The 20,083-nt window shown below is 37.0% G+C and overlaps 1 protein-coding gene across 1 annotated transcript in view; it reads right to left on the reverse strand.

Moving 5' to 3' along the window:
• Positions 1 to 20,083, reverse strand: part of CDH23 (cadherin related 23) — a 1,210,211-nt gene that overhangs the window by 118,811 nt on the left and 1,071,317 nt on the right. Inside the window, exons 38-39 of the mRNA XM_053692025.1 lie at positions 5,734 to 5,853; positions 2,219 to 2,399 (exon numbers count right to left, since the gene is read on the reverse strand). Coding sequence (XP_053548000.1) covers positions 2,219 to 2,399; positions 5,734 to 5,853 — 301 coding nt within the window. The remainder of the gene's footprint in view (positions 1 to 2,218; positions 2,400 to 5,733; positions 5,854 to 20,083) is intronic.

A 20,083-nucleotide genomic window follows, 5' to 3' on the forward strand; every position in this document is an offset into this window, starting at 1 on the left:
ACAGATAAATAGATATAGGCAGACAGATAGACAGATATATAGAGACAGACAGACAGATAGAGACATAGACAGATAAATAGATAAAGACAGACAGATAGACAGATATATAGATAGAGACAGACAGACAGATAGAGATAGAAAGACAAAGCGATAGACAGATAGATAGAGACAGACAGACAGATAGCAAAAGATGGAGACAGACAGAGACAGACAAACAGACAGAAAGATAGATAGTGATACATGTAGTAATATTTACACAGCAAATCAAAAGTGTTATCTCTGGTTAGGTTTAATAGGAATAAAGTGATTTATTGCTTATTTGTTTGTATTAATCTCAAAATCCACTCTAAAATGTGTTTTGTTATATGGAAATTGTATGTTTAAATAGAAGCATGTTACATTGATTCTAGAGAATCTAGATTGTAAGTTCCCACGGGAACAGGGCCCTCAATTCCCCCTGTGTTTGTTTAATTTTGTCCGGTGTCTAATATTGTATCGTATCACTGTTTGTACCAATGAAGAGCACTGCAGAATCTGTTGGCGCTTTATAAATAAATAAAATAAAATATCTAAGTAAAATAGATGAAGTTAATAATTGCACAGATTTATAGTTAAGATGCATGTAAGGAAGATTTCCACGATTACTGAATATTTTCTGTTCAGATAATGGACGGAAGTGCATCTCTCGTAACAGATTGGACACTGACAAAAAGACAGATTATGATATTGTAGGAATTCCCTACAATTACCTTCCTCAAATTCTTGCTAAATCCTTTGTCATGGTTAGGAGAAAACCATTTCTTCCTTATTTGTTCATTTTGTGTTTCTTAATGAGATTTTACAATCTCCCTGATCCCCAGAGTACAAACTGACTTGCGATATTCTCCTTTTCAGGGACTTCCTCTTCTTAATAAAACCTGATCATATTAATGAGTTCCCATAGGTGTGAGTAACATTATATTAAGGGGCCCATTTATCAAGCTCTGAACGGAGCTTGTGGGCCCATGTTTCTGGCGAGTCTTCAGACTCGCCAGAAACACCAGTTATGAAGCAGCGGTCTAAAGACCGCTACTCCATAACCCTGTCCGTCTACTCTGATGAGGCAGACAGGAATCGCCGGAAATCAACCCGATCGAGTACGTTCCGGGTTGATTGACACCTCCCTGCTGGCGGCCAATTGGCCGCGAGTCAGCAGGGGGCGGCGTTGCACCAGCAGCTATTGTGAGCTGCTGGTGCAATGATAAATGCGGAGAGCGTATTGCTCTCCGCATTCAGCGAGGTCTTGCGGACCTGATCCGCACTGTCGGATCAGATCAGCAAGACCTTTAATAAATAGGCCCCAAAATCTCACTTTTACTTTTGCTACCAATTAGTCTGGGGCTTCTAGACATACAATTAAAATCCGCAAATTCGTTTTTTACTTTACATATATGCCAAAAGGTGGGTAATTTATAAAAAACACAATTTCCTTCAGTTTCACTACAGTATGGATATATTCATAGTTGATTACGACTTCTGCCCCTCAATCCTACACAGAAATGTCATTTTAAGGTACAAATAACTCTGATTAATTTTTTATTTTTTTTTCTTAATTAAAAAGCAATTTTGTAAATGATATAAGAGGGGGGGGGGGGCTGGGCGTAATTACAGCTTACATTTCTCTAAACCAACTCTCCTTAGTCAAAAAGCTGTTGTATGACATGAATGCACAAGAGGGGCTGATGCTTTTACAAACACTTTTCTGCGCACAGTAACCTCATGCAGATATTGGATGGTCATTATAATGATAATTTTGTGGGCTTGCTGAGGCTGATAAAACCGCCATTCGTTATTGCAGTACACCCATACTTGGTCATTAGCCATTCATTATCAAAGCCCTTTTCATGTGCCTAGTGGTCTACCCAAGATAAGGAGGTGGTTAAGGAGTTTAAAAAAAAAAATGATACTAAAATAATTAGCAGACAATGAGGTCCACCACCAATACTATTGGGTGCCCTTGATAATTTTACATTGTGGTAATTTTTCTTAGCGCTTCAATTGTTTTGCAGTCTAGAGGCACTATCTTATAAGAATCAGAAAATATAATTTAATAACCTTGTGTCTATAATTTATATGACCATGAAAGGTTCATCTATCATTTTTAATTTGTGTGAAACCAATAAGTGATCAAGCAGAATGTGGATGTTTTACTTCTGAATGTTTATCTTTATGGACTTACCAAGGATATCTCCCCCAACAATGCTATATTCAATTTGCCCATTGAGACCAGCATCTCCATCAACAGCCTTTAAAGTTGATACCCTGGGACCTGGTTGACCCTCAGGGATCTCAAAAGGACCCTCATACGACTTTGGAAATGTTGGCCAGTTGTCATTAATGTCATTCACATTGACCAAAACCTGCAATATTAATATTTGGCTATTAAAAAAGAACATCTCCAATGAAAATAGATCACAAACTGAAATCAGAAGGCCGCAAGTAATTAAAGAACATTTAGAATGATGGCCAAACATTGAAATGTTCTCTCCAACTGTCAGGGTTTCTCCCTGACATTTATAGTTATTTGCTGCTTTTTATCTTGGCTGCCATATTAGACTCACCTGTCTTCTCCCCTTCCTTGTAGCAGAGTGTGTAACACTGCTCACTACTCCCAGGCTCTATCGTATGACCAAGCTGGAGAACATTATCAAAGAGAGAGAGAGACAGGTTGCAGTCCCAGAATGATGATGTCATCATTCCCTATTTAACTGTCTCAGTCCTGTTTGCCTTTGCCCTTATGTTGTCTCTGACTTCTCTGTGAGTTCCTGTGTTCCTGTCTCTGTGAATTACCTGGCTTGTTTAATGTCCCTTCTTGTTCCTGATCCCTGGCTTGTTCCTGACTTTGCTGATCTTCATGTTCCTGACCCCGGCTTGTCTGACTACTCACTTTGGTTCCTGACCCGGCTCATCTGACTACCCACACTGGCTTTGACTCCTGGCTTGTTATTTTGCTTTTGGACTCTATATTATTTTTAGTTATTTTTTAATAAAAGTGTGATTAATTTAGCATTTCACGCCTCTGTTTGATTCCTGGTTCCCTCACACAAACAAACAAATATGGCAATCATTCTAAACACACCTAGATTACAAGTTTTGCATTCTTGTTTTAACGCTGAAAAAAATGATAATTTCAGCATTAAAACTGCAATGCAGTCATTACAAGTCTTGTCGGTATAGCTGTACCACAAGCCTTTTAGCCTGTAACGCAACGCCAGTCCCGCACACATAAAAATTACGTTTTTTCATGAGCGCTTCTGGATCATCCAAATGCTCTCTAGCATACTTCAGATGGGCCCGGACATGTACTGGCTTAAGCAGGGGGACACGTCTGGCACTGCAGGATCTGAGTCCCTGGCGGCGTAGTGTGTTACTGATGGTAGCCTTTGTTACGTTGGTCCAAGCTCTCTGCAGGTCATTCACTAGGTCCCCCTGTGTGGTTCTGGGATGTTTGCTCACCGTTCTTGTGATCATTTTGACCCCACAGGGTGAGATCTTGCGTGGAGCCCCAGATAGAGGGAGATTATCAGTCGTCTTGTATGTCTTCCATTTTCTAATTATTGCTCCCACAGTTGATTTCTTCACACCAAGCTGCTTGCCTATTGCAGATTCAGTCTTCCCAGCCTGGTGCAGGTCTACAATTTTGTTTCTGGTGTCCTTCGACAGCTCTTTGCTCTTCACCATAGTGGAGTTTGGAGTGTGACTGTTTGAGGTTGTGGACAGGTGTCTTTTATACTGATAACAAGTTCAAACAGGTGCCATTAATACAGGTAATGAGTGGAGGACAGAGGAGCCTCTTAAAGAAGAAGATACAGGCCTGTGAGAACCAGAAATCTTGCTTGTTTGTAGGTGACCAAATGCTTATTTTCCACCATAGTTTGCAAATAAATTCTTTCCAAATCAGACAATGTGATTGTCTGGATTTGTTTCCACATTTTGTCTCTCATAGTTGAGGTATACCTATGATGAAAATTACAGGCCTCTCTCATCTTCTTAAGTGGGAGAACTTGCACAATTGGTGACTGACTAAATACTTTTTTGCCCCACTGTACCTGTGAAATAAAATAAAACCTAAGCTAGCTACAATATAACTATTAGTTATATTGTAGCTAGCTTAGATTTTATTTCACAGGTAAGTATTTAGTTTTAAATAGGTATTATTAAGTTAATAATTGTAACTTAATTTATCTCTATTTTAATTATATTAAAGTTAGGGGGTGTTAGTGTTACGATAGGGTTACGTTAGTGTTAGGAGTTAATAAAGTTTAATATAGATTGTTGAGATGTGGGGGCTGGCGGTTTGGGGTTAATAGGTTTATTTAGTGGTAGTGATATGGGAGGCCAGATGTTTAGGGTTAATAGCTTTATTTAGTTGCGGCGATGTCGGGGAGCGGCGGAATAGGGGTTAATATGTTTATTATAGTGTGGGGATGGGTTGCAGGGGAATAGGGGTTAATAACTTTAGTATAGTGGCGGCGATATCAGGAGCGGCAGATTAGGGGTCAATAGATTTATTTAGGTGGCAGCGATATTGGGAGCAGCAAATTAGGGATTAATAACATTATGTAGGTGTCAGCGATGGGCGGCAGATTAGGGGTGTTTAGATGTGTGGTTTATGTCAGGGTGTTAAGTTTAAACGTTAGTTTTTTTTTCCCCATAGACATCAATGGGGCTGCGTTACAGAGATTTTCATTCCGCGATCGCAGGTGTTAGTTTTTTTTCTGACACCTTCTCCCCATTGATGTCTATGGGGAAAGCGAGCACAAGCACATCAAAACAGCGCTTGTATTGTGTGCGGTATGGAGCTTAAAACCACCATACCGACTATTTCAAAACTTGTAATGGCTGCGCTATAGAGAGTTAAATAACGCAACTTTTGTTGCGTTCGTTAAATTCCCTATAGCGCGCATAACTCGTAATCTACCTGTTAGGTTCTTTCATAAATAGTACTGATTTAAGATTACATTCTTGTAGGATTAAATAAACTAGATTGCTCTTGTTACCAACTACTTCCTAGTCAAAAGGTTATAAATTTATTACTATCAGCAGTTACCAAATTGGTTCTTGTTTTTCGCAACTATTGATAATGTTTATGTAAGCCCAATAGTGGCTATATCTGATCTCTATGGATATAGAGTGACTATGGGCTAGATTTATTAAGCCCCTATGGCAGCAAGTTCTCTCAAGAACTTGCTCGCTGGGATTTATCAAGCAGCGGTCACCAGACCGCTGCTTCCCTAACATCTACGCCACCTCTATTGTGGCGAAATTCAATCTCCTCAGTCGAGTCCGACCGAGGAGATTGACAGCTCCTGCCCGCGCGTGATTGGCTGTGCGCGGGCAGGGGGCGGTATTGCACGGGAGCGCAAAATTGCGCTCGTGTGCAATGTTAATTACCTGCGGGTAATTTCGCCCCGCCATAGGCGAGCTGAGGCATACAGGGGCGCGTATACGCGCCCCTGTACGGCTCAGCGTTGATAAATCTAGCCCTATGTGTCTGCATTGCTAGAGTTGTAACTTAGACAGAACACATTGTAACAAGCAATTTTGTAGAGATTATTCCAGGTACTTAATTTGACAATGTGATCCCCTATAATTCCTGTGAATTTAAGTGAATTAGTGTGTAGACAGTTAGGTGACAGATGTAATGAAATAAAAGCATGATTCTCTGCCTCTAAAACCATTAGTTACACATACTGTGGTGGTAGAGGTCAGGCGACGTTGTACAATGGGGCACTGGTCTGTGGCTGTCACTACCAAGGTGTATCGGCCCAGGCAAACCTCATAATCTAGCTCCTTTACAGCACGAATCAGCCCCTAGCATGAAACAAATATACACATTATTATTATGAATATGTTAATTAGGATTGCATATTGAAAACATTCATTGAAAAAAATATACTGTCAAAAAGGCATATTCTAACAAAAAGTTACAAACCAGCAACACATATTTGAAAAAAAAAGATACCCATGAATGTGCTTAATTTTTAAATTAGGGGGGCTTCACTCTATGTTCTTGATAGCATTGTTTAACTAGTAAGGCAGCAGATGAGGCCAGTTCAAAATCAAGGGCATCTACCTGGCAGGTCACATGATGCAGTTTGCATTTTAAATACACAGTTCTGTCTAAGGAATCTAACTCTTAAAAGGTTGGAAATGTAAATCTGCTTTTGTTTTAATGCATATGAATTACTCATCAAGATGATGCATGGATATAATTCATGGCCAGTCACTGAGATTTGGGCTCACTCAAATAGCAGGGGCAGAATTACCATTGGTGCAGCAGGTAAAGTGTAACCAGAGTCGAAGTGCTGGGGGGACCCATAGCAGCCAGTCTATACATATAGGCATGTGCACAATGTGTACAGACCTAATGCAGGGGAACCTTTTGCTAGAGCAAGTTGCAGATCTATCATCTATCTATCTATAGTAGCATGTATATTATTATTATTGCTTACTGAGCTACCTTTGGGGCCCCTCTGTTGTAGGTCCGCTACTGTCAAACTGAATACAAAAAAAAAATATAAAACTGATATCTCACTTATGTTCTGTATTAGAATTTGCTTCACTGCAAAATGTTGGTACACCTGAAAGGTGATAAAGGAAACCACAACAGGAAACTTGTTGAAACCACACCATTGTCTGCACATTTGTATAAACTAGGTCTTAAGCCTAAAATACACCCACATGTACCAAAATTCCCTAAGTGTAAAACCCGATAATACAAATTGCAAAAGGTAGGGGAGGAGCTGATGGATTTGTTTGAGATGACAGAGCTCCGTAGAATGTGGTAATGTAGAGGGAATCACATTCTTAGGAGTGCAGCGGCAAGACTTCCCCCAAAACACATGAAACTCTTTAGCCTTATGCACACAAACCGTACACTGACTTAAAGGGACACGTGTGCTGCTGATTGGATCTGTGGCAGTTTCCGCTCAGGAGCAGAAGTGCTCCGAGGTTCCAATCAGTACTTTAACGTTGCAGGGGTTAAACACTTATAGAGTTGCAAGAGATATGACACTCTGTAACAAATTACAGCATGTTGTGTTTTTCACTATAGCCCTTTAAGTTACAGGTTTTAAGTTCAGATTTACACACCTGCTTCTTTATATCGGGTGCCATGGTGTTTAGTGGTGACTAGGATACAAAGAGGCCATTGTGACAATATATTAAAGGGTAGCAAAGGAGCACTTATATAATGCTCTAATGTGCAAGGGCAATTAATTACTTCCAAACACCTATGTATTTAACCCCACAAAGAGCGGCTGGTGACTATGCACATATGATGCCCTAATCAGATCACCGGCCGTATTAAGCTCTGGAACAGTAGTGCATTGGGGGCCTGGAGCTAAATTTAAAAGAACATGGAAGTCAATGTTAAGGGGACATGAAACCCCCCAAAATTATTTAATGATTCATATAGAGCCTGACATTTTAATTATTGGTTTATTTGATTAGAGGTCAAACGATCCAATTGAGAGGTAGTTATTGTAATTAAGGGGATATGAAACCCCAAAAAATATTTTATGATTTAGACACAGCATAACATTTAAAAAAAGTTTAAATTTACTTCTATTATCAAATTTGCTTCGTTCCCATGATATTCTGTACTGAAGAGATACCTAGGTAGCATCTGTAGCACTACATGACAGGTAATAGTGCTGTTATCTAGTGCTCTTGCTAATGTATAATATTGTGTGTTATAGAGATACCTAGGTAGTATCTGTAGCACTACATGACAGGTAATAGTGCTGTTATCTAGTGCTCTTGCTAATGTATAATATTATGTGTTATAGAGATACCTAGGTAGTATCTGTAGCACTACATGACAGGTAATAGTGCTGTTATCTAGTGCTCTTGCTAATGTATAATATTGTGTGTTATAGAGATACCTAGGTAGTATCTGTAGCACTACATGACAGGTAATAGTGCTGTTATCTAGTGCTCTTGCTAATGTATAATATTGTGTGTTATAGAGATACCTAGGTAGTATCTGTAGCACTACATGACAGGTAATAGTGCTGTTATCTAGTGCTCTTGCTAATGTATAATATTGTGTGTTATAGAGATCCCTAGGTAGTATCTGTAGCACTACATGACAGGTAATAGTGCTGTTATCTAGTGCTCTTGCTAATGTATAATATTGTGTGTTATAGAGATACCTAGGTAGTATCTGTAGCACTACATGACAGGTAATAGTGCTGTTATCTAGTGCTCTTGCTAATGTATAATATTGTGTGTTATAGAGATACCTAGGTGGTATCTGTAGCACTACATGACAGGTAATAGTGCTGTTATCTAGTGCTCTTGCTAATGTATAATATTGTGTGTTATAGAGATACCTAGGTAGTATCTGTAGCACTACATGACAGGTAATAGTGCTGTTATCTAGTGCTCTTGCTAATGTATAACATTGTGTGTTATAGAGATACCTAGGTAGTATCTGTAGCACTACATGACAGGTAATAGTGCTGTTATCTAGTGCTCTTGCTAATGTATAATATTGTGTGTTATAGAGATCCCTAGGTAGTGTCTGTAGCACTACATGACAGGTAATAGTGCTGTTATCTAGTGCTCTTGCTAGTGTATAATATTGTGTGGTATTGAGATACCTAGGTAGCATCTGTAGCACTACATGACAGGTAGTAGTGCTGTTATCTAGTGCTCTTGCTAATGTATAATATTGTGTTATAGAGATATCTAGGTAGTATCTGTAGCACTACATGACAGGTAATAGTGCTGTTATCTAGTGCTCTTGCTAATGTATAATATTGTGTGTTATAGAGATACCTAGGTAGTATCTGTAGCACTACATGACAGGTAATAGTGCTGTTATCTAGTGTTCTTGCTAATGTATAATATTGTGTTATAGAGATACCTAGGTAGTATCTGTAGCACTACATGACAGGTAATAGTGCTGTTATCTAGTGTTCTTGCTAATGTATAATATTGTGTTATAGAGATACCTAGGTAGTATCTGTAGCACTACATGACAGGTAATAGTGCTGTTATCTAGTGCTCTTGCTAATGTATAATATTGTGTGTTATAGAGATACCTAGGTAGTATCTGTAGCACTACATGACAGGTAATAGTGCTGTTACCTAGTGCTCTTGCTAATGTATAATATTGTGTGTTATAGAGATACCTAGGTAGTATCTGTAGCACTACATGACAGGTAATAGAGCTGTTATCTAGTGCTCTTGCTAATGTATAATATTGTGTTATAGAGATACCTAGGTAGTATCTGTAGCACTACATGACAGCTAATAGTGCTGTTATCTAGTGCTCTTGCTAATGTATAATATTGTGTGTTATAGAGATACCTAGGTAGTATCTGTAACACTACATGACAGGTAATAGTGCTGTTATCTAGTGCTCTTGCTAATGTATAATCTTGTGTGTTATAGAGATACCTAGGTAGTATCTGTAGCACTACATGACAGGAAATAGTGCTGTTATCTAGTGCTCTTGCTAATGTATAATATTGTGTTATAGAGATACCTAGGTAGTATCTGTAGCACTACATGACAGGTAATAGTGCTGTTATCTAGTGCTCTTGCTAATGAATAATATTGTGTGTTATAGAGATACCTAGGTACCATCTGTAGCACTACATGACAGGTAATAGTGCTGTTATCTAGAGCTCTTGCTAATGTATAATATTGTGTGTTATAGAGATACCTAGGTAGTATCTGTAGCACTACATGACAGGTAATAGTGCTGTTATCTAGTGATCTTGCTAATGTATAATATTGTGTATTATAGAGATACCTAGGTAGTATCTGTAGCACTACATGACAGGTAATAGTGCTGTTATCTAGTGCTCTTGCTGATGTATAATATTGTGTGTTATAGAGATACCTAGGTAGTATCTGTAGCACTAAATGACAGGTAATAGTGCTGTTATCTAGTGATCTTGCTAATGTATAATATTGTGTTATAGAGATACCTAGGTAGTATATGTAGCACTACATGATAGGTAATAGTGCTGTTATCTAGTGCTCTTGCTAATGTATAATATTGTGTTATAGAGATACCTAGGTAGTATCTGTAGCACTACATGACAGGTAATAGTGCTGTTATCTAGTGCTCTTGCTAATATATAATAGTGTGTTATAGAGATACCTAGGTAGTATCTGTAGCACTACATGACAGGAAATAGTGCTGTTATCTAGTGCTCTTGCTAATGTATAATATTGTGTTATAGAGATACCTAGGTAGTATCTGTAGCACTACATGACAGGAAATAGTGCTGTTATCTAGTGCTCTTGCTAATGTATAATATTGTGTTATAGAGATACCTAGGTAGTATCTGTAGCACTACATGACAGGAAATAGTGCTGTTATCTAGTGCTCTTGCTAATGTATAATATTGTGTTATAGAGATACCTAGGTAGTATCTGTAGCACTACATGACAGGAAATAGTGCTGTTATCTAGTGCTCTTGCTAATGTATAATATTGTGTTATAGAGATACCTAGGTAGTATCTGTAGCACTACATGACAGGAAATAGTGCTGTTATCTAGTGCTCTTGCTAATGTATAATATTGTGTGTTATAGAGATACCTAGGTAGTATCTGTAGCACTACATGACAGGTAATAGTGCTGTTATCTAGTGATCTTGCTAATGTATAATATTGTGTGTTATAGAGATACCTAGGTAGCATCTGGTGCACTACATGACAGGTAATAGTGCTGTTATCTAGTGCTGTTGCTAATGTATAATATTGTGTGTTATAGAGATACCTAGGTAGTATATGTAGCACTACATGACAGGTAATAGTGCTGTTATCTAGTGCTCTTGCTAATGTATAATATTGTGTGTTATAGAGATACCTAGGTAGTATATGTAGCACTACATGACAGGTAATAGTGCTGTTATCTAGTGCTCTTGCTAATGTATAATATTATGTGTTATAGAGATACCTAGGTAGTATATGTAGCACTACATGACAGGTAATAGTGCTGTTATCTAGTGCTCTTGCTAATGTATAATATTATGTGTTATAGAGATACCTAGGTAGCATCTGGTGCACTACATGACAGGTAATAGTGCTGTTATCCAGTGCTCTTGCTAATGTATAATATTGTGTGTTATAGAGATACCTAGGTAGTATCTGTAGCACTACATGACAGGTAATAGTGCTGTTATCAAGTGCTTTTGCTAATGTATAATATTATGTGTTATAGAGATACCTAGGTAGTATCTGTAGCACTACATGACAGGTAATAGTGCTGTTATCTAGTGTTCTTGCTTATATATAATATTATGTGTTATAGAGATACCTAGGTAGTATCTGTAGCATTACATGACAGGTAATAGTGCTGTTATCTAGTGCTCTTGCTAATGTATAATATTGTGTGTTATAGAGATAACTAGGTAGTATCTGTAGCACTACATGACAGGTAATAGTGCTGTTATCTAGTGATCTTGCTAATGTATAATATTGTGTTATAGAGATACCTAGGTAGCATCTGTAGCACTACATGACAGGTAATAGTGCTGTTATCTAGTGCTCTTGCTAATGTATAATATTGTGTGTTATAGAGATACCTAGGTAGTATCTGTAGCACTACATGACAGGTAATAGTGCTGTTATCTAGTGCTCTTGCTAATGTATAATATTGTGTGTTATAGAGATACCTAGGTAGTATCTGTAGCACTACATGACAGGTAATAGTGCTGTTATCTAGTGCTCTTGCTAATGTATAATATTGTGTTATAGAGATACCTAGGTAGTATCTGTAGCACTACATGACAGGTAATAGTGCTGTTATCTAGTGCTCTTGCTAATGTATAATATTATGTGTTATAGAGATACCTAGGTAGTATCTGTAGCACTATATGACAGGTAATAGTGCTGTTATCTAGTGATCTTGCTAATGTATAATATTGTGTGTTATAGAGATACCTAGGTAGTATCTGTAGCACTACATGACAGCTAATAGTGCTGTTATCTAGTGCTCTTGCTAATATATAATACTGTGTGTTATAGAGATACCTAGGTAGTATCTGTAGCACTACATGACAGGTAATAGTGCTGCTATCTAATGCTCTTGCTAATGTATAATATTGTGTTATAGAGATACCTAGGTAGTATCTGTAGCACTACATGACAGGTAATAGTGCTGTTATCTAGTACTCTTGCTAATGTATAATATTGTGTGTTATAGAGATACCTAGGTAGTATCTGTAGCACTACATGACAGGTAATAGTGCTGTTATCTAATGCTCTTGCTAATGTATAATATTGTGTTATAGAGATACCTAGGTAGTATCTGTAGCACTACATGACAGGTAATAGTGCTGTTATCTAGTGCTCTTGCTAATGTATCATATTGTGTGTTATAGAGATACCTAGGTAGTATCTGTAGCACTACATGACAGGTAATAGTGCTGTTATCTAGTGCTCTTGCTAATGTATAATATTGTGTTATAGAGATACCTAGGTAGTATCTGTAGCACTACATGACAGGTAATAGTGCTGTTATCTAGTGCTCTTGCTAATGTATAATATTGTGTTATAGAGATACCTAGGTAGCATCTCTAGCACTACATGACAGGTAATAGTGCTGTTATCGAGTGCTCTTGCTAATGTATAATATTGTGTTATAGAGATACCTAGGTAGTATCTGTAGCACTACATGACAGGTAATAGTGCTGTTATCTAGTGCTCTTGCTAATGTATAATATTGTGTGTTACAGAGATACCTAGGTAGTATCTGTAACACTACATGACAGGTAATAGTGCTGTTATCTAGTGCTCTTGCTAATGTATAATATTGTGTGTTATAGAGATACCTAGGTAGTATCTGTAGCACTACATGACAGGTAATAGTGCTGTTATCTAGTGCTCTTGCTAATGTATAATATTGTGTGTTATAGAGATACCTAGGTAGTATCTGTAGCACTACATGACAGGTAATAGTGCTGTTATCTAGTGCTCTTGCTAATGTATAATATTGTGTGTTATAGAGATACCTATGTAGTATCTGTAGCACTACATGACAGGTAATAGTGCTGTTATCTAGTGCTCTTGCTAATGTATAATATTGTGTGTTATAGAGATACCTAGGTAGTATCTGTAGCACTACATGACAGGTAATAGTGCTGTTATCTAGAGCTCTTGCTAATGTATAATATTGTGTTATAGAGATACATAGGTAGTATCTGTAGTACTACATGACAGGTAATAGTGCTGTTATCTAGTGCTCTTGCTAATGTATAATATTGTGTGTTATAGAGATACCTAGGTAGTATCTGTAGCACTACATGACAGGTAATAGTGCTGTTATCTAGTGCTCTTGCTAATGTATAATATTATGTGTTATAGAGATACCTAGGTAGTATCCGTAGCACTACATGACAGGTAATAGTGCTGTTATCTAGTGCTCTTGCTAATGTATAATATTGTGTTATAGAGATACCTAGGTAATATCTGTAGCACTACATGACAGGTAATAGTGCTGTTATCTAGTGCTCTTGCTAATGTATAATATTGTGTGTTATAGAGATACCTAGGTAGTATCTGTAGCACTACATGACAGGTAATAGTGCTGTTATCTAGTGCTTTTGCTAATGTATAATATTGTGTTATAGAGATACCTAGGTAATATCTGTAGCACTACATGACAGGTAATAGTGCTGTTATCTAGTGCTCTTGCTAATGTATAATATTGTGTGTTATAGAGATACCTAGGTAGTATCTGTAGCACTACATGACAGGTAATAGTGCTGTTATCTAGTGCTCTTGCTAATGTATTCTATTGTGTGTTATAGAGATACCTAGGTAATATCTGTAGCACTACATGACAGGTAATAGTGCTGTTATCTAGTACTCTTGCTAATGTATAATATTGTGTGTTATAGAGATACCTAGGTAATATCTGTAGCACTACATGACAGGTAATAGTGCTGTTATCTAGTGTTCTTGCTAATGTATAATATTGTGTGTTATAGAGATACCTAGGTAATATCTGTAGCACTACATGACAGGTAATAGTGCTGTTATCTAGTGCTCTTGCTAATGTATAATATTGTGTGTTATAGAGATACCTAGGTAGTATCTGTAGCACTACATGACAGGTAATAGTGCTGTTATCTAGTGCTCTTGCTAATGTATAATATTGTGTGTTATAGAGATACCTAGGTAGTATCTGTAGCACTACATGACAGGTAATAGTGCTGTTATCTAGTGCTCTTGCTAATGTATAATATTGTGTTATAGAGATACCTAGGTAGTATCTGTAGCACTACATGACAGGTAATAGTGCTGTTATCTAGTGCTCTTGCTAATGTATAATATTGTGTGTTATAGAGATACCTAGGTACCATCTATAGCACTACGTGACAGGTAATAGTGCTGTTATGTAGTGCTCTTGCTAATGTATAATAATGTGTATTATAGAGATACCTAGGTAGTATCTGTAGCACTACATGACAGGTAATAGTGCTGTTATCTAGTGCTCTTGCTAATGTATAATATTGTGTGTTATAGAGATACCTAGGTAGTATCTGTAGCACTACATGACAGGTAATAGTGCTGTTATCTAGTGCTCTTGCTAATGTATAATAATGTGTGTTATAGAGATACCTAGGTAGTATCTGTAGCACTACATGACAGGTAATAGTGCTGTTATCTAGTGCTCTTGCTAATGTATAATATTGTGTGTTATAGAGATACATAGGTAGTATCTGTAGCACTACATGACAGCTAATAGTGCTGTTATCTAGTGTTCTTGCTAATGTATAATATTGTGTTATAGAGATACCTAGGTAGCATCTGGTGCACTACATAACAGGAAATAGTGCTGTTATCTAGTGCTAATGTATAATATTGTGTTATAGAGATACCTAGGTAGTATCTGTAGCACTACATGACAGGTAATAGTGATTTTATCTAGTGCTCTTGCTAATGTATAATATTGTGTGTTATAGAGATACCTAGGTAGTATCTGTAGCACTACATGACAGGTAATAGTGCTGTTATCTAGAGCTCTTGCTAATGTATAATATTATGTGTTATAGAGATACCTAGGCACCATCTGTAGCACTACATGACAGGTAATAGTGCTGTTATCTAGTGCTCTTGCTAATGTATAATATTGTATGTTATAGAGATACCTAGGTAGTATCTGGTGCACTACATGACAGGTAATAGTGCTGTTATCTATTGCTCTTGCTAATGTATAATATTGTGTTATAGGGATACCTAGGTAGTATCTGTAGCACTACATGATAGGTAATAGTGCTGTTATCTAGTGCTCTTGCTAATGTATAATATTGTGTTATAGAGATACCTAGGTAGGTATCTGTAGCACTACATGACAGCTAATAGTGCTGTTATCTAGTGCTCTTGCTAATGTATAATATTGTGTGTTATAGAGATACCTAGGTAGGTATCTGTAGCACTACATGACAAGTAATAGTGCTGTTATCTAGTGCTCTTGCTAATGTATAATATTGTGTGTTATAGAGATACCTAGGTAGTATCTGTAGCACTACATGACAGGTAATAGTGCTGTTATCTAGTGTTCTTGCTAATGTATAACATTGTGTTATAGAGATACCTAGGTAGTATCTGTAGCACTACATGACAGCTAATAGTGCTGTTATCTAGTGCTCTTGCTAATGTATAATATTGTGTTATAGAGATACCTAGGTAGTATCTGTAGCACTACATGACAGGTAATAGTGCTGGTATCTAGTGCTCTTGCTAATGTATAATATTGTGTGTTATAGAGATACCTAGGTAGCATCCGTAGCACTACATGACAGGTAATAGTGCTGTTATCTAGTGCTCTTGCTAATGTATAATATTGTGTGTTATAGAGATACCTAGGTAGTATCTGTAGCACTACATGACAGGTAATAGTGCTGTTATCTAGTGCTCTTGCTAATGTATAATATTGTGTGTTATAGAGATACCTAGGTAGTATCTGTAGCACTACATGACAGGTAATAGTGCTGTTATCTAGTGATCTTGCTAATGTATAATATTGTGTGTTATAGAGATACCTAGGTAGTATCTGTAGCACTACATAACAGGTAATAGTGCTGTTATCTAGTGATCTTGCTAATGTATAATATTGTGTTATAGAGATACCTAGGTAGCATCTGGTGCACTACATGACAGGAAATAGTGCTGTTATCTAGTGCTAATGTATAATATTGTGTTATAGAGATACCTAGGTAGTATCTGTAGCACTACATGACAGGTAATAGTGATTTTATCTAGTGCTCTTGCTAATGTATAAGATTGTGTGTTACAGAGATACCTAGGTAGTATCTGTAGCACTACATGACAGGTAATAGTGATTTTATCTAGTACTCTTGCTAATGTATAATATTGTGTGTTATAGAGATACCTAGGTAATATCTGTAGCACTACATGACAGGTAATAGTGCTGTTATCTAGTGCTCTTGCTAATGTATAATATTGTGTGTTATAGAGATACCTAGGTAATATCTGTAGCACTACATGACAGGTAATAGTGCTGTTATCTAGTGCTCTTGCTAATGTATAATATTGTGTGTTATAGAGATACCTAGGTAGTATCTGTAGCACTACATGACAGGTAATAGTGCTGTTATCTAGTGCTCTTGCTAATGTATAATATTGTGTGTTATAGAGATACCTAGGTAGTATCTGTAGCACTACATGACAGGTAATAGTGCTGTTATCTAGTGCTCTTGCTAATGTATAATATTGTGTTATAGAGATACCTAGGTAGTATCTGTAGCACTACATGACAGGTAATAGTGCTGTTATCTAGTGCTCTTGCTAATGTATAATATTGTGTGTTATAGAGATACCTAGGTACCATCTATAGCACTACGTGACAGGTAATAGTGCTGTTATGTAGTGCTCTTGCTAATGTATAATAATGTGTATTATAGAGATACCTAGGTAGTATCTGTAGCACTACATGACAGGTAATAGTGCTGTTATCTAGTGCTCTTGCTAATGTATAATATTGTGTGTTATAGAGATACCTAGGTAGTATCTGTAGCACTACATGACAGGTAATAATGCTGTTATCTAGTGCTCTTGCTAATGTATAATAATGTGTGTTATAGAGATACCTAGGTAGTATCTGTAGCACTACATGACAGGTAATAGTGCTGTTATCTAGTGCTCTTGCTAATGTATAATATTGTGTGTTATAGAGATACATAGGTAGTATCTGTAGCACTACATGACAGCTAATAGTGCTGTTATCTAGTGTTCTTGCTAATGTATAATATTGTGTTATAGAGATACCTAGGTAGCATCTGGTGCACTACATAACAGGAAATAGTGCTGTTATCTAGTGCTAATGTATAATATTGTGTTATAGAGATACCTAGGTAGTATCTGTAGCACTACATGACAGGTAATAGTGATTTTATCTAGTGCTCTTGCTAATGTATAATATTGTGTGTTATAGAGATACCTAGGTAGTATCTGTAGCACTACATGACAGGTAATAGTGCTGTTATCTAGAGCTCTTGCTAATGTATAATATTATGTGTTATAGAGATACCTAGGCACCATCTGTAGCACTACATGAAAGGTAATAGTGCTGTTATCTAGTGCTCTTGCTAATGTATAATATTGTATGTTATAGAGATACCTAGGTAGTATCTGGTGCACTACATGACAGGTAATAGTGCTGTTATCTATTGCTCTTGCTAATGTATAATATTGTGTTATAGGGATACCTAGGTAGTATCTGTAGCACTACATGATAGGTAATAGTGCTGTTATCTAGTGCTCTTGCTAATGTATAATATTGTGTTATAGAGATACCTAGGTAGGTATCTGTAGCACTACATGACAGCTAATAGTGCTGTTATCTAGTGCTCTTGCTAATGTATAATATTGTGTGTTATAGAGATACCTAGGTAGGTATCTGTAGCACTACATGACAAGTAATAGTGCTGTTATCTAGTGCTCTTGCTAATGTATAATATTGTGTGTTATAGAGATACCTAGGTAGTATCTGTAGCACTACATGACAGGTAATAGTGCTGTTATCTAGTGTTCTTGCTAATGTATAACATTGTGTTATAGAGATACCTAGGTAGTATCTGTAGCACTACATGACAGCTAATAGTGCTGTTATCTAGTGCTCTTGCTAATGTATAATATTGTGTTATAGAGATACCTAGGTAGTATCTGTAGCACTACATGACAGGTAATAGTGCTGGTATCTAGTGCTCTTGCTAATGTATAATATTGTGTGTTATAGAGATACCTAGGTAGCATCTGTAGCACTACATGACAGGTAATAGTGCTGTTATCTAGTGCTCTTGCTAATGTATAATATTGTGTGTTATAGAGATACCTAGGTAGTATCTGTAGCACTACATGACAGGTAATAGTGCTGCTATCTAGTGCTCTTGCTAATGTATAATATTGTGTGTTATAGAGATACCTAGGTAGTATCTGTAGCACTACATAACAGGTAATAGTGCTGTTATCTAGTGATCTTGCTAATGTATAATATTGTGTTATAGAGATACCTAGGTAGCATCTGGTGGACTACATGACAGGAAATAGTGCTGTTATCTAGTGCTAATGTATAATATTGTGTTATAGAGATACCTAGGTAGTATCTGTAGCACTACATGACAGGTAATAGTGATTTTATCTAGTGCTCTTGCTAATGTATAAGATTGTGTGTTACAGAGATACCTAGGTAGTATCTGTAGCACTACATGACAGGTAATAGTGATTTTATCTAGTGCTCTTGCTAATGTATAATATTGTGTGTTATAGAGATACCTAGGTAGTATCTGTAGCACTACATGACAGGTAATAGTGCTGTTATCTAGTGTTCTTGCTAATGTATAATATTGTGTGTTACAGAGATACCTAGGTAGTATCTGTAGCACTACATGACAGGTAGTAGTGCTGTTATCTAGTGCTCTTGCTAATGTATAATATTGTGTGTTATAGAGATACCTAGGTAGTATCTGTAGCACTACATGACAGGTAATAGTGCTATTATCTAGTGCTCTTGCTAATTTATAATATTGTGTGTTATAGAGATACCTAGGCAGTATCTGTAGCACTACATGACAGGTAATAGTGCTGTTATCTAGAGCTCTTGCGAATGTATAATATTGTGTGTTATAGAGATACCTAGGTAGTAGCTGTAGCACTACATGACAGGTAATAGTGCTGTTATCTAGTGCTCTTGCTAATGTATAATATTATGTGTTATAGAGATACCTAGGTAGTATCTGTATCACTACATGACAGGTAATAGTGCTGTTATCTAGTGCTCTTGCTAATGTATAATATTGTATGTTATAGAGATACCTAGGTAGTATCTGGTGCACTACATGACAGGTAATAGTGCTGTTATCCAGTGCTCTTGCTAATGTATAATATTGTGTTATAGGGATACCTAGGTAGTATCTGTAGCACTACATGACAGGTAATAGTGCTGTTATCTAGTGCTCTTGCTAATGTATAATATTGTGTGTTATAGAGATACCTAGGTAGTATCTGTAGCACTACATGACAGGTAATAGTGCTGTTATCTAGTGCTCTTGCTAATGTATAATATTGTGTTATAGAGATACCTAGGTAGTATCTGTAGCACTACATGACAGGTAATAGTGCTGTTATCTAGTGCTCTTGCTAATGTATAATATTGTGTGTTATAGAGATACCTAGGTAGTATCTGTAGCACTACATGACAGGTAATAGTGCTGTTATCTAGTGCTCTTGCTAATGTATAATATTGTGTGTTATAGAGATACCTAGGTAGTATCTGTAGCACTACATGACAGGTAATAGTGCTGTTATCTAGTGCTCTTGCTAATGTATAATATTGTGTTATAGAGATACCTAGGTAGTATCTGTAGCACTACATGACAGGTAATAGTGCTGTTATCTAGTGCTCTTGCTAATGTATAATATTGTGTTATAGAGATACTTGGGTAGTATCTGTAGCACTATATGACAGGTAATAGTGCTGTTATCTAGTGCTCTTGCTAATGTATAATATTGTGTGTTATAGAGATACCTAGGTAATATCTGTAGCACTAC

This window comes from Bombina bombina, chromosome 9 (genome assembly GCF_027579735.1).
Source record: "Bombina bombina isolate aBomBom1 chromosome 9, aBomBom1.pri, whole genome shotgun sequence".
Lineage (NCBI taxonomy): Eukaryota > Metazoa > Chordata > Amphibia > Anura > Bombinatoridae > Bombina > Bombina bombina.